Source organism: Cyprinus carpio, chromosome B21, assembly GCF_018340385.1.
Source record: "Cyprinus carpio isolate SPL01 chromosome B21, ASM1834038v1, whole genome shotgun sequence".
In the NCBI taxonomy this organism is placed as follows: Eukaryota; Metazoa; Chordata; class Actinopteri; order Cypriniformes; family Cyprinidae; genus Cyprinus; species Cyprinus carpio.
Window position 1 is genome coordinate 5,400,675 of NC_056617.1, and position 16,359 is coordinate 5,417,033.

At 39.0% G+C, this 16,359-nt stretch overlaps 1 protein-coding gene across 1 annotated transcript in view; it reads left to right on the plus strand.

Annotated features, from left to right (window-relative positions):
* Positions 1-16,359, plus strand: part of LOC109062687 (nuclear receptor subfamily 6 group A member 1-B) — a 36,057-nt gene that overhangs the window by 2,255 nt on the left and 17,443 nt on the right. The window contains exon 2 of the mRNA XM_042748180.1: positions 4,097-4,132. Coding sequence (XP_042604114.1) covers positions 4,097-4,132 — 36 coding nt within the window. The remainder of the gene's footprint in view (positions 1-4,096; positions 4,133-16,359) is intronic.

The following is a 16,359-nucleotide window of genomic DNA, read 5'->3' on the forward strand; positions in this document are numbered from 1 at the left end:
GTTTTGTTTTCCATTAATTTTGCTGTGTAACCTGCATTTTTAAAGCATTGCATTTTGAAAGTAGTCCAGGGAAGAATGAACATTCTTTGAAATCTTAAGTCATTCCGAACCTGTATGACTTTCTTTCTTCCAACATTCTTCAATTTTGTGTTCAGCATAGGAAATTAAGTCATACATGTTTGGAACGACATGAGACTGAGTAAATGATGACAGAAATTTCATTTTTGGCTGGATTTTACCTTTTCTGATATCTTTTAGCTTTAATTTTTATAGATAACATAGTGAACATCTTTAAAAAATGCATGCCAGCTTAACATTTTCTCTTATTTTCTTATATTTTAACCAAATCTCATTTTGAATCAATTCTGAAACAACATAAAAATAAAGCAATAAAATGCTTCCATGCAGAAATTAAATATGATTCTATTGTAAAAGCAACTAGTTTTTTTTATATAAAAGAAAATACAAGTACAGTAGTTGATTCTATGCAATAGCATGCAAATAGTTCATAATAAATAGATGCAAAAATAGATGTATAAAGTTAATAATACATGTAATATGTGACATGGTCTTTTCTGAGTGCAGAAATCTTGGCTGTTTTTTACCCATTTATTGCTGAAAAATATGTGTCACATTAAGTTATTAGGTTGTTTATGTTAAAACAAGACATTTTATATGTGATTAAAACGCTCTTAAAAAATATAATGTTTTAATAGGAAATTCTTATAGTTTTCTACTTCAAAATTTCTCATTGGAATCAGTGTGTTACTTGCTGTTTCTCTAATTATTTGTGATATTTACTAGCAGTTACTGAGTGAAAATTGTTTCCTAGCTTTTTTCAAGTAAATCTTAATTCACATTCTTCAGTGTACATAAATCTTACATTTAGGCTTGCATTTGTGTAGAGTGTAGATGACATGTGTGAATATTAAATTAACACATTTAAACATTTTGTAATACATAAGCTATTATACTTTGTATTACACTATTACACATACTGTAGTGCGCGCACGCACACACACACACACACACACACACATTGTGATGAGCAGAGGTTCAGGGGGTCGGCTGGGATCTCATGTCCTTGGATCTGAATGATGAAGCTATTGAAAATAAATGGATATTCAGGTTACATATCACTACTACATCTGTACAGCTCCCCTCCCGATCCCTCTTTCCTTCCATCAGCCAAGTGGAACAGAAGACATCTGGGCAGCCTCATCCCTCTCTTCTGCAGGCGGGGGGTGGGGCGTTTGTATGTGTGAGTGTGCTTTTGTATGCATTTGTTCCTATACCTGTGAGTATGAATGCCATGTGACTGTGAGTGTGTTTGTCCTATGTGAATGCTGTTTTTTAGCTTTCAACCTATTCCATTGCTTCTCATGGACTCCAATTAATGATTGATATATTGATACATTTATATATTAATAATAAAGCATTTCATTTCCCCTAATTAAATTGTAATTTTCATACTATTTTTTTATTGTTAATATCAGTATTTTTATAAAAAATATTCATTTGCTATCATTGACATTTAAATGGCATATAAAATATGTTTATTAATATTAATATAAATATAGTTAACATTATAAAACATTGTATTTTTCTGTTATTAAATTGATATTTAATTTGTATATAAATATCCATTTTTAAAATATTGATATTGATAGGTTTATTTCCATTTGATGTAATTAAATTGACATTTAAATTGTACATAAAATACACATTTATTAATATTAATATATTTTTCATAAAAACATTTCCATTTGCTATCATTAAATTGTCATGTAAATTGTATATAAAATGTACATTTATTAATATTAGTATTAATTTTTTTTATAAAAACATTTCCATTTGATTTAAGTAAATAGTTATTTAAATTGTATATAAAATGCACATTTAGTGTTATTTCAATGTATTTAATTTTTTAAAACATTTTCATTTACTATCATTAAATTATTATTTACATTTTGTATACAATACATTTATTGAGCTTAATGTCAATATGTATTTATTATTTATAGAAAACATTTGTTTGCCATCATTATATTAATATCACTAAATTATGGCATTTTATAAATATTTTCAGTGACCGCAAAGTATTTGCAAACTTTAAAGGCACAAAATGCTTGAATTTCATTGCTTTAGACTGAAAATATCATGCAAAGTAGCATTTATTTTGACAAAACCTTTTCCTTTTGAATAAAAAACATTTCACAAAAAGTTTACAAAACAATAGATATACTGATATTTATATTGTAATTTATCAATTCTGGTTGTCCAAACTTAAGTGCAACATGTGAACGCCACTTGGTTTGATATTTTTGCTATTAAATGGAATGATATTCAAACATTTTAATGTCAAAACACCGTAAGTGTCCAAAACCTTTTTAGAGCTTTTTTTTTTTTTTTTTTTTTTTTTATTTCTCTCTCTCTCTCTCTCTCTCTGTATATATATATATATATATATAACTGAAAAACACAGTTTGGTGAAACAATAATGACAAGCAGTATATTGAGCAGAACCAACCCTAGGTATTTTAACCTGTTTAACATTGTCCAAAAGTTAAATACTTGAGTGGTCAGAGGAGTGGGATGGAGTTAGAAAATGTGTGTGGCACAGAAGGCAGACGGCGAGTATTCACTACTGTAGCTCAATCCCAACGGCCTACAGCATTCTCAGATATTAGATTATCTTCAAGGAGTCTGCGGTTGGTGGAGTACGTGTGTGTTCTGCTCCACCATATGCTGTGGATTGCTGGAGTGTGTGTGTGGAGCCTTGCGTGAGGCAGATCAAAAATCCACAGCTGTCAGTGAGCCGAAGAGATCACACTCATACACACACACACGTGGCACTTTCTGAAGAGGTCGCTGGGGTCACGTCCTGAGGGACAGAAGTGAGAGGACTGGGCAGATGGGTGTGTGTGTGTATGTATGAGAGGAAGATAGATAGAGAAAGTGATGTTTTAAGAGAGAGAAGAGGCTTTGTTTTAAAGCGCTCTTGATGTTCTGTGTGGTTCGATGAACTGCTGCAATGTTTAAGTGTGTCCATTATAAGAACATTTAAATGTTCCTTTTAGCTTGAAATAGATGATGATAATGGCTGAAATGGCTGCAAACATATTTGTTGAAGGAATTTAAGGTGATGGTTCACCCACAAATTAAAAATGTAAAAATTTACTCATCCTTGTGTCACTCAAAACTGTTAAATCTACTTATAATTTAACTCAATTTACCCTTCAGAAAAACAACTACAATTAAGGTATTTAAGTATAAATAATTTAGCAGAAATTATTCGGCCTCAACGACAGTTATAGTATTAAACGAATAAAAAATAAATAAATAAAAAAAAACTTGTTAACAAAAACTAAAACTATTTAAAACATTTCGTTAATTATAATAAAGCCGAAATAAAGTTAAATATGTAAACTTGTTAAAACTGAAAAATATGTAAACTTAAAACAACCCTTAGAAAATTAAGTTAAATTACTAAAATAACTATAACTGAAAAAATAAAGCTAAATAAAAAACTTAAAAAAGCAAAGGCTAATAAAAATAACTAAATTATTAAAATTAAAAAAGAATACTGAACATATAGAAATAAAATCCAATTCCAAAATGAAATATTATTTTGATATATAAATGATACTAAAGTAAAACAACAAATAAACTTAGAAAAAGTACTAATTTATATAAGTCAAAGCCCACAATGACTAGCATTTAGCTAATGATTTCACTTTAAAAAAGATGCAAACATTATCTGAAAATAAATAAATAAATAAATAAATAAACTGGTTAATATCTTTGATTTTTTTTTAGTTTAATTACAGGAACTGTCTGAACAAAATGATTCACTAAAGTGAATTTTTTGTAGTTTAAAAATCTGCAGGCCCAATAGATGTGGAAATAAAAATATATAGAGAGATATATAGAGACTAGTTGTTGATAAGGATAAAAATCTCATTAACGGTTTGCAAAAGGACAATTTTATACATTCTTATTTTTCTGTCTTTTAGAAAAAGTTTGAATTTCTGTTGTATAAATACCAACCTCCTACTGTCCCCTCATGTTCTCTCACTCTTTCTCTCATCTGCAGGTTTTTATGAAGAGAACTCCCTTCAGGACGACACAGGTGAGGAAACTGTGCATGATCTTCCTGCTGACACCTACATGCTATATTGGCTCATTTCTGTGCTTTGTGTCTCAAACATTTTTTAAATCATGCAGAATAGTGAACATTATATTGTGTGGGGGTTTTTAACATTGTGTTTTTATTTTATTCATATTTTTTAGAAAAGGGTTGAGAATTTGAGTTTATTGTGACATTCTGGAATGAAACCCTAATGTAGAGGGAATTAAAAAATAGCATCCAGAGTAAAATGAGACTGCAGTACTCAGCCTCACCAGTAGAAGATGTCAAAGAGCTCTTTTTTTCCCTCATTCTCCAAAGCTCTGGTGAAAGTGCACCTTTCAGGGGTCAGAATAAGTTCAGGAGCTTCTGATCTTATGTTGCCAACAAATCCTTCTGTGATACATGCATGCATGCTGTTGTAAAGCTGTACAAGTCAGGGTCGAACATTGTTAGAGAAAGCACTTGATTTATGCGAGAAACCAATGTAGCCCAGTGGTAAACTTGGGTATATAGTGTAATTGGAACAGGGTGGGTTATGATTAATCTCTCTTACTCTCAAAAACGAGTCATATGACTATTAAAAAAGTAAACGTTTATTTACTTTAAATAATAATAGGGGACATCTGACTTCTAAATAAGGAAAATATCAGTTCATTTTACATAATAAAAGGAATAAATATTTGGTAATATTTATTTCATGACAGTATTAAAACTGAAGTTTAAAGTTTATATTATTTAGCTGAATAATAGTTTCCAAGGGTTTTATGCAGTTAGCCTTTTATTATTTATATTTTACTGTTTTTATGTACTTTTTTATTGGTCAATTGGGTATTCATGCTGTATAGTCAATAGTGTTTGGCTGCAAGGTATGAAAGAGGACGTATATACAACGTGACCTGGGGAGAGACGTGAGAAAAAGTGCTGGAAGTTTTTTTCTCTTCGTGCTGGACTGGGGTGGAGCGCAGGAACGCTGGCACGTTTGAGAAAAAAGAGAACGCTAGAAAGTGCGAGCAAAGCCGATTAAACGGAGCGGAAAAGCTCAGAGAAGAGGACCACGGACTCGGGATGGTTTGTGAGCCGCGAGGGACTGAGTGAGAAAACGAAGCCGGAGACCCGTCTGACGGAGCGGGAGAGAAGGAGCGGAAGCCGTGTAAACGGACGGTACCGAGATAGTTAGCCACGGTGGGCGTTATGCTGGGCGAGACTGTCGTTTAATCGCACCAGCACCTGATCATCCGGACCAAAGTCTTTCCACGCTCTCACATTTTTTGCAAGTGTCCGTAATTCAGCGCACTCAATGTTTCGTTCAGCGCACGCACATCATGTTTTGCAAGACCAAACAGGCCTGCAACGTTTTTTTTTTTCTTCGTTCAAAATGTTATACCGTGAGTAAATTTGGAACATGTGTGAATGTGTGTGTGAAGGGGCCCACCACTGCATTTGCTAAGACTTGTTTCAGGACACTCGGCGCATTTTGTTTATTGTAAAGTTCTCTGTGTATTCCTCGATTGTTTAAAGAAAGAGCTAAGGGAGGGGGACTTTTGAACCACTTATTCTGGTGTAACAAGTGTGATTGAAAAACTATTGGGGTTTCAAGCTAAAATTTAAAGTGGTTATTATTTAAGTGTTTTGGAATCTTTTGGTTATTTATTTTAGTATATTCGTAAATATTGAATTTTGGGGAAAGCTTTTATATTCTATTTTTGCCAAATTCTTTTATTCAATTAAACAAGGGCGTTACCCTATTTTTGCTAGACTAAAAACATCTCTGGGTCTCATTATTTCTAAATATTTTAATTGTGTCAAAAGGTTTTATATAACTCATTAGGTGCACCTTAGTGGTATCCACCTGAACTACAACCGAACCCAAGCAACCCCCATTCTCACGTAAGTAACTCACAGAGTGGTTGTACGGTGCTACATAAATAAAATGGAGGCACTGAACCTGGGATACATTTAGTTCATAATTAGTTTTAGCAGCTCTAACTTTAGTTGTTTGACCCAGAGATTTAAAATAGTTTGTTTAAAAAGTAGGCCTAGTTTAGAAACAAAACAGTAGTTAACCCTACATGTAAAATCACATTAAAGATTACCTATGTGTGAAAACTCTAAACTGCCCAGATTAGAGTTTTACTAAGCATCCTAAATCAACGAAAACACAGATTAAGCTTTATCTGTGTTAAAAATACAACCAAAACCTACCAAATTTAGTTTCTGACAAGTGATCACTGTACGCGCACACAACCGTGGGATGGCTCAGTTTGAAGAACTGGTGTGTTGGAGAACGGCATAGACCCGGTGAAAGCCTTGTTGGTTAAAGATGTAACCTCCGGAAAACTGAAGTTGGGGTTCATTGAAGAAACGCTGCAGACTGTCAAAGCACTTGGGAGAGTCAAGGTGAGAGGAAGAATGTATGACCCTCAGTCTCAAAGTTTTAACCGTGCTATGTGAGTGCAGGGAGAAGGTGAATACAAAGGCCATTCCTCTTGATGTTGTTCCTGAGGGGTTTGCTATGACCTGGACGAAATCTTTGGACCTTCTGAGCGGGAGGAAGAACCCCAAGCTCAGGCAGCCGGTGATGGTCACAATGGTGCCACTGCCAGATTCCAGTTTTTTCTCCCCATTTTCAACCATCCACTCCTGAAGCTATCATTCGAGCAGTTGGTTATGTCCTGCAAATGAACAAGTAAGCACACACATGGTGACAACAATCATCTTTTCAGAAGACTGCGCACTTTCTCAGGGTCATGCCCACACACCCCAGGAGAAGAACAGTTGGAAAAACGGGGTGAACAAGCCAGACTTATGATTGAAGATATGATCGCCCTGAAAGAGAAAAGAAAATGGAATAATGGGAAAGTGTAGAAGGGTCCTGCACTCGAAATCCTCCAAGCTGTGCGTCGGTTCAACAACCCATCTGCATCCTCTATGGACTACATTGACATTCTCGAGACCACTTTTTGCAAAACCCCGAGAGCGGTGAAGAACTTTACTTTGCCTTCAGAAATGTTGTGTCAACACTCTAAACGAGAAACTCTCTGAGTTCCTGCATGAGACGCCTTGAGAGAGTCCTAAATAAAGTTTGTCCAAAAGGGTGGACTCCAGTCATCGGCGGCAGACACAGGCACGTCTTGACCAACTCATTAAAGGGCCATCAGGTCTGACATTATGATACTAAATCTCAGATTAAGAGGACCGCAGAGACAGTCCATCCCACTTTTCTCTCGAGCTGCTGAATGAGGATACGCCTGGAGGAGGAGCATGAAGTTTCACGTCGGCAGATCCTCCATCCACCCAAAGCCGTCTACGCCAAAAGTGATACTGTGACCTCTGACATAGAGTTAAAAGAATTTGAAAGCCGAAATACACCAACGTCACTCCGAGCACAATTATGTGAACTCTCTGCCCCACCCGCCATGTCAAGTCACCCTTTCGACGAGCACACTGTTTTTTCCGGTCACTCGACGTCAGAGAACCCAGAAGAAAAGAACGTTCAAGCTTTAAAGAAAGAAGTTGTCAACACTCCGAAAGCAAGTCTCTGTCATGTCAGTCAAGCCGAAGTATAGTTTCTGCTACTGAGCCCTGCCACAGAGACCAGTCACGATCCTGGCAGCCAAGACCTTCTAAGCCAGAGACCCAATTGATTTTTTTTTGCTATCGCTGCGTGAAGACGGCATTTGGCCAACAAGTGTGCTTCTCCCGAAAACTATCATAAAGTTATTCAGAAATGCTGCAAGCTCAAAGAAAAGTCCCAAGCAGAAACCGCAAATCTGATAACGAAGCAAGAAACCAAGACCAAAATGCAGTGTCCAAGAGAAGCTCCGGTAAATGCACAGACATCACAGTTTGCCCGAGGGGACTCGTGGGACCGCCCTCCACTGCTCAGGTTAGGATCAAGGCAACCCCTGCACTGCGCTGATGGACAGTGGATCTCAAGTTACCATCTCTCTTCGACAGCTGGTATGCCAAACACCTGTCACACATCCAGTTTAAACTCGGTGACCGGTCTAGCCATATGTGGGCCTAAGTGAGTCAGAGAGCAGTTACCCGATGAAAGTTTCCTACAAGATTGAGTTGGAGCTGCCACAAAACTGATAAAGTCCAACAAAGGTTCAAGTCTGTTCCTGTTCTGGTCCTGGTGTGCCGGAGCCACGTTGCTCCGCGACGATACCTGTCCTGATCGGCACAAACGTCAGGGGGGTCTAGGCCTTTCAAGTCCCAGCCTAAAAAGAAAGAAGACCTGGAGAATGTCAACTCGGTCAAAATCCAAGTTCAAGAGAAAAAAAACATTTACCCGGTTTATGTAGGGATGTCCATAAAAGGCAACAAAGACGTGCCTGTGGCTGAAAAGTAAAGTGGTCTGGGCCTGGTCCTCTCAGCATCCCTCCTGGCACTGAATACGTTGCTATCTGCAAAGTTAAAGAGAAACAAGACATCGGAGACAGCATACTCATCATTGAATGAGCCCACTCACCTGCTCTTCCTCCAAGTGTACTTGTCCAGCCGACTGTGTTGTTTTCCAAGATGCTAGATCCTAAACAACTTCCTGGTGCTCCTGCGTAATGAGTCTCTAAAGCAAACTGCCATTCCAACGGGCACCGTGATCGCTCACCTTCACATCGCTGACGTTGTGACAGATTGTACCAAACCCTAAAGCCGAATCCGTTCCAGCTATGGATCCTTCTCTGTTTGACTTCAGTGAGTCACCCATCAGCAAAGAGTGGAAAGAAAGGCTGAGTAAAAAGCTTGCCAAACATTCCCATGTGTTCTCTATAGAAGAGTGGGATGTTGGTTTGGGCTAAATGGGGGTAGAACATCACATCCGTTTGAATGATAACACTCCCTTCAGAGAGAGATCTCGACGTATTGCCCCTGCTGATTTGGATGATCTTCGGCGTCACCTGCAAGGTTTGTTGGCGGCTGGGATCATAAAAGAATCGAGAAGTCCATATGCTTCACCGATTGTCCTTGCACGTAAAAAGAATGGTCAACTTCGTATGTGCATCGACTACCGCACCCTGAACCGGAGAAACTATCCCAGATCAGTACACTGTACCACGTATTGACGATGCTCTCTCGATTGCTTGTCCGGCAGTAAGTGGTTTTCAGTGCTGGATCTGCGCAGTGGCTACTATCAAATCCCAATGGCTGATGAGGACAAAGAGGGGAAAACTGCTTTTATCTGTCCTCTGGGATTTTTCCAATTTGAGCGGATGCCGCAGGGGATCACAGGGGCCCCTGCAACATTTTCAACGACTCATGGAGAAGGCAGTTGGTGACATGCACATGCTTGAAGTCATAGTCTATCTTGATGACCTCATTGTTTTCGGCAAGACTCTGGGGGAGCATGAGCAAAGGACTCCTCAAAGTCATCACTCGTCTCGAAGAAGCTGGACTTAAGTTGTCCCTCGACAAGTGCCAGTTCTGTCGCTCACAAGTCACCTATGTCGGGCACATCGTCTCTGAGCACGGTATTGCCACAGACCCAGACAAAGTGGAAGCAGTGACGCGGTGGAAGCAGCCCACCGACCTTCCTTCTCTGCAGTCATTCCTGGGGTTCTGCGGCTACTACCGCAGGTTTATAAAAAATTACTCCATCATCGTCCGAACCACTTACAGAGCTGTGCAAAGGGTATCCTCCGACCCAAAAGAAGCGAAAGCCTACCTCTTCATCAGACAAGACCTACTACAAAGTCAGTGAGCCTTTCGGTGACCGGTGGGACCAGTCATGTTCAGAGGCATTCCAAATGATCATCCACTGCCTCACAAGCGCACCTGTGCTGGCATTCTCCGACCCCACCAAGCCTTACATACTTCACATTGATGCCAGTTTTCATGGGCTTGGCGCTGTCCTCAACCAAGAGTACCCTGAGGGCTTGAGACCTGTTGCTTTTCGCAAGCCGCAAGCTGAGTGCCTCTGAAAAGAACTATCCAGTGCACCAGCTCGAGTTTTTGGCACTTAAGTGGGCAGTGGTGGACAAGTTCCATGACTACTTGTATGGCGCACAGTTTACCGTGAGAACTGATAACAACCCCCTAACTTATATCCTCACGACTGCCAAACTCAACGCGACAGGTCACCGCTGGCTCTCAGCACTCGCCACATACAATTTCACACTGCAGTACAGGCCTGGCAGCAGCAACATCGATGCCGATGCCCCTGTCACGCAACCCTCTACCAACCACAGAAGAAGTCTGGCAAACCATACCGACTGAAAGTGTTCAAGCTCTGTGTAAACAGATCAAGTGCCGTGAAAACTCCGACAGAGCCCATAACTATTGCTGAGTCACTCGGAGTTTCACCTGATGGTATACCAGAGTGTTTCGCCTCCCCAGTTCGGTTGGATCTCGGTTCTCTGAGTCAGCTCAGTCACAAAGACCTGGTCACCGCTCAAGATGTTGACTCTACTATCGCTCCAGTCAAACAGTCACTTCGTGGTGGTCTATCATTCACCAGCCCCGACAATCCAACTTCTGTCCTGTTGCACAAAGAAGCAAGCAAGCTGGTCATCCAAAACAATCTGCTCTACAGAAAGGTTGAGAAAAAATGGATCTGAGGTAAAGCAGCTGGTACTGCCCAGAGAGTATGTCCCGATGGTCCTGAAATCCCTGCATGATGAGTCCGGTCACTTGGGCATGGACAAGACCATCGAACTTATCAGAAATCGGTTCTATTGGCCCAAAATGGGAGTTGAGGTTGAGCAGTACATCAAGAATTGCGGCAGATGCATCACTCGCAAAGCCCTTCCTCAGAGAGCTGCTCCTTTAAAACAGATCACCAGCCAAGGCCCTCTAGACCTTGTCTGTATAGATTTTCTGTCACTTGAGCCCGACTCCCAAGGTTTCGCCAATATCCTTGTAGTGACAGACCACTTTACTCGATACGCCCAAGCTTTTTCCAGCCAAAGACCAGAAGGCGGCCACCGTTGCTAAGATACTGTGTGAGCGCTACTTTGTACACTACGGACTCCCTGCCCGCATACATTCGGATCAAGGCCGCGATTTTGAAAGCAAAACTGATCCAAGACCTTCTGATGATGTTGGGTATTCGTAAGTCAAGAACAACGCCTTACCACCCTCAGGGAGATCCGCAACCCGAAAGATTCAACCCGTACGCTCTTGTCAATGCTTGGCACACTGGATCCAAAGCAAAAAAACAAAAATGGAGTCAAAAGATCAGTCAGTTGGTCCACGCCTACAACTGTTCTCAAAACGATGCAACTGGTTATTCGCCTTACCTGCTTATGTTCGGCAGAGAAGCTCGCTTACCGGTAGACATCTGCTTTGGCGTGACTGAGGATGACCAAAAGACAAAGTCCTGGCATCAGTATGTTGTTAAGCTCAAGAAAGATCTCCAACGAGCCTACAGTCTTGCAACAGAATCATCAGACAAGAACCACCAAAGAAACAAAAAAGCACACGACAGGCACGTCAAAGAACAAGTCCTTGACAAAGGTGACAGGGTGCTGCTGAGAAACTTTGGGGTCACAGGCAAGCAAAAATTGAAATGCAAAGTGGCGATCCTCACCATATATTGTTATGGAGAAGCTACCCAACTTACCTGTCACACAAGATCAAGCCAGAGAGAGGCATGGGAGCAGAAAAGACTATTCATCGCAATCACTTGTTACCCATTGGTTATCTTGTGAGAATCCCTGTTGACGAAAGGGAAGTGGGGCCACAACAAAGACTTGTGACTAGAGCATTTCAGCAAAAGACAAAAGAACTGGTACAGACAAACAACCACGATGAAGACGTGTCCTCAGAATTAGAGTACGACGAAGTATACCCGCAAAGCCCCGTTGAGTTAGACTGGGATAAGTTGCTTACATGTCCAGAACTGTCCACAAAGCAATCCAAGCCAACCGTCATCGAGCCTGAGAGACAAGCTCAAGACCCGGCTGAGATAGAGCCAGTGGTCAGTGATCTTCCAAACCTGCCTCTCAACGCTGATCCAGAAATCAACGTTCTAGAAGAGGGAGCAGCCGTCAACCCCTATCCGGACACTCAAGCTGGGATTGAACAAGTTGAGCGTCCCAAAAGAGTCACCCGTCCAGTGGTCAAGCTGAGCTACGATGAACTTGGCAAGCCCAGTGATTCCCCTGTGACAGTCCTAAGCCATGGAGTGTTGGTGGGAAGTGGACTCTACGGAGACTCCAGAAGCAGTCAATGTCAAACTCTCTGGTGCCACCACATGGCGTTGTGTTTTCACTTGTTCTAATCTGGCCTCTACCCTTGACTTTAAGACTATTAGAGTCCTCTAAGGTTTATTTTGATGAGGGCATCAAAACTGTCTAGAAGGGGGAGGGTGTAGCCCAGTGGTAAACTTGGGTATATAGTGTAATTGGAACAGGGTGGGTTATGATTAATCTCTCTTACTCTCAAAAACGAGTCATATGACTATTAAAAAAAGTAAACGTTTATTTACTTTAAATAAATAATAGGGGACCATCTGACTTCTAAATAAGGAAATATCAGTTCATTTTACATAATTAAAAGGAAATAAATATTTGGTAATTTTATTTCATGACAGTAATTAAAACTGAAGTTTAAAGTTTATATTATTTAGCTGAATAATATTTCCAAAGGTTTTATGCAGTTAGCCTTTTATTATTTTATTTTTACTGTTTTTATGTTACTATTTTTATTGGTCAATTTGGGTATTCATGCTGTATAGTCAATAGTGTTTGGCTGCAGGTATGAAAGAGACGTATATACACGTGACCTGGGGAGAGACGTGAGAAAGTGCTGGAAGTTTTTTTTCTCTTCGTGCTGGACTGGGGTGGAGCGCGGAACGCTGGCACGTTGAGAAGAAAAAAGAACGCTAGAAAGTGCGAGCAAAGCCGATTAAACGGAGCGGAAAGCTCAGAGAAGAGGACCACGGACTCGGGATGTTTTGTGAGCCGCGAGACTGAGTGAGAAACGAAGCCGGAGACCCATCTGACGGAGCGGGAGAGAAGGAGCGGAAGCCGTGAACGGAGGTAGCCGAGATAGTTAGCCACGGTGGGCGTATGCTGGGCGGAACTGTCGTTTAATCGCACCGCACCTGATCATCCGGACCAAAGTCTTTCCACGCTCTCAATTTTTTGCAAGTGTCCGTTCAGCGCACTCAATGTTCGTTCAGCGCACTCAATGTTTTTGCAAGACCAAAACAGGCCTGCAACGTTTTTTTCTTCGTTCAAAATGTTACCCGTGAGTAAATTGGAACATGTGTGAATGTGTGTGTGAATGGGCCCACCACTGCATTTGCTAAGACTTGTTTCAGGACACTCGGCGCATTTTGTTTATTGTAAAGTTCTCTGTGTATTTCTCGATTGTTAAGAAAGAGCTAAGGGAGGGGGACTTTTGAACCACTTATTCTGGTGTAACAAGTGTGATTGAAACTATTGGGGTTTCAAGCTAAATTTTAAAGTGGTTATTATTTAAGTGTTTGGGGAATCTTTTGGTTATTTATTTTAGTATATTCGTAAATATTGAATTTTGGGGAAAGCTTTTATATTCTATTTGCCAAATTCTTTTATTCAATTAAACAAGGGCGTTACCCTATTTTTGCTAGACTAAAAAACATCTCTGGGTCTCATTATTTCTAAATATTTTATTGTCAAAAGGTTTTATAACTCATTAGGTGCACCTTAGTGGTATCCACCTGAACTACACCGAACCCAAGCACCCCCATTCTCACGTAAGTAACTCACAGAGTGGTTGTACGGGTGCTACACCAATTAAGCCATAAAGTGACAGAAGAGCGTTCCAGAAGTCTGCGCGCACACACACACACACACACACACACACACACACACACACACACACACACACACACACACACACACACACACACACACACACCCACACAGGTGACATCATCTTCACTCTCTGTGGCAGTGGAGTCAAAGTTAGATCAATCAGGCACAATATGCAAACAAGCAGGGATTCTAGGCATCTGATTGGCTAAAAGTATTTTGGTGGTTTGGGTTATTTTTTTCTTTTTTTTTTTTTTTTTTTTTTTTTACAGTACTATAATACTTAAAGGAATAGTTCACAGAAAAATGAAAAAATGCTTAAATTTACTCATCCTCAGGCCACCCTAGATGAGTTTGTTTCTTCATCAGAACAGATTTGGAGAAATTTGCTTACCAGTGGATCCTATGCAGTGAATGGGTGCCGTCAGAATGAGAGTCCAAACAGTTGATAAAAACATCACAATATTCCACAAGTAATCCCCACTCCAGCTTCCTCCAGTGAAAAAGTCACATCAAAGTCAACAAGCATATTTGTTTAGAACTGTTTTTGCTTGTAAACCGTTCTTGATTCATGCAAATTTCTCTCCTGAGAAGTTTTCTTCAAATTTTTCTTCACTAGAGAAAGCAACATTCTGGATAGTGGACTCGTTTTAGATGAAAGCAATGGTTTGAATTTGAAAATGTCTTAATGTTGGATTTGTTTCTTACAAACGTGCATCTTTTCACTTCACAAGATGTTAATTGATGTACCGGAGTCACGTGGATTACTTGTGGATTATTGTGATGTTTTCATCAGCTGTTTTGACTCTCATTCTGACGGCACCCATTCACTGCAGAGGATCCATTGGTGAGCAAATGATGTAATGCTGAATTTCTACAAATCTGTTCAGATGAAGAAACAAACTCATCTACATCTTGGATCAACATTCTAGTCAAGTAACATTTATTTATATAGCGTTTTATACAATACGGAATGTTTCAAAAACATTTCGTTTTTATTCAGTATTTTCAGTGCAGTTAAATCAATAATAATACTGAACCCCTAGAGAGCCTTTGAATAAAAACCAAAAGTGCAGCATTGCTTACCTTAAACCTTTTACACCTTCTTGTGCTTGTTGAGTGAAGGTTTGAAAGGTTTATGCCATTTTCTCAGCTAATTTGACATCTGTATGTCAGTGTTTTGTCTGCAAAGTTCAGTTTTTGTTTTAGGTCTGAAGGACACAAATGTAGTGTCTGAAATGTCTTACCAGACGATGTTCCAGTGTTCCTACTGCAGTTTGCACTCATTGGTCAGTGAGTCACTCACATGTTAAACCCAACGACATCAATGAATGTATATCGCAGCTGTAATAACAAGGAAATTGCGGTCGGTTTGCTGGGAGAGAGTTGACGTGTAGTATATGGTAATTTCAGGGCACAGCCAACGGTCGATGGTTTCTTATGCATCCAAACTCACCGACAGCGTTGAATGTTCCCAGAATGCACCAGGTGTGTCTTTGTATGTCCCAAACTCAGTGTTAAATATGTTAAATCTTATCTAGATTCGCTGTTTGATTAAACACATATCCGGCTGTGTTAGATTGCACTGGGAGATTGTGTAATTATATGCAGATTTTTTTTTAGCATATAATTATTATTGTGGTTGTAATCATCTGCTATTGTATGATGTTCTTTAGTGGTATTCATTTGAATAAAAAATGGGAAAGCGTACAGAGTCATACATCATAAAGCGCTCTGATTTTTGTTAGCTTGGAAGAGACACAACATATATTTTTTTTTAAATTATTATTATTATTATTTATTTATTCTTCTTTTTTATTTTTTTGCTTGAGAATCTTCTAATGTACACTAACCTACCAAAAAATAAATATAAATATAAATATAAAGGTTTTATGGTTTTAGTATGTCATTTGTTTCTGTACAAATATTCTTTAAAATAAATTATATTATTTGAAATAACTTGGTACATGAATAAAGTAATCAGTACCATTGTATTTATTAAAATACGGTGGTATTACCATGTTTTTAATATGTACCATGATATTCTTTGTAGTGCTCTTTAAATAACACAGTGCACGATAACCATTTAGTACTATTGTATGTATAAAAAGTACCATGGTATTAGTATGTTTTTAAATTTATGTACCATGGTATATATCAAAATATAATGGTATTACCATGAGTTTTCATAAGTATCATGAGTGTCCTACAAATACCATGGTATTACTATTTACTTTGATTATGTACCATGGTATTTATTGAAATACCAAGCTAAAACCTTTGTACATGATTATATACCAAACAGTACCATAAATCAAAATACTGTGGTATTACAGTGTTTTTTATGTTTTCATATATATGATAATCATTCAGTACCATGGTATATACTAAGGTGCCATTATAGTTCTTGATACTGTACAGACACTGATTTCTTGTACTAAAATAATTAGATTCTAATTAGCATTGCAGTCATTTACATATGCAAAA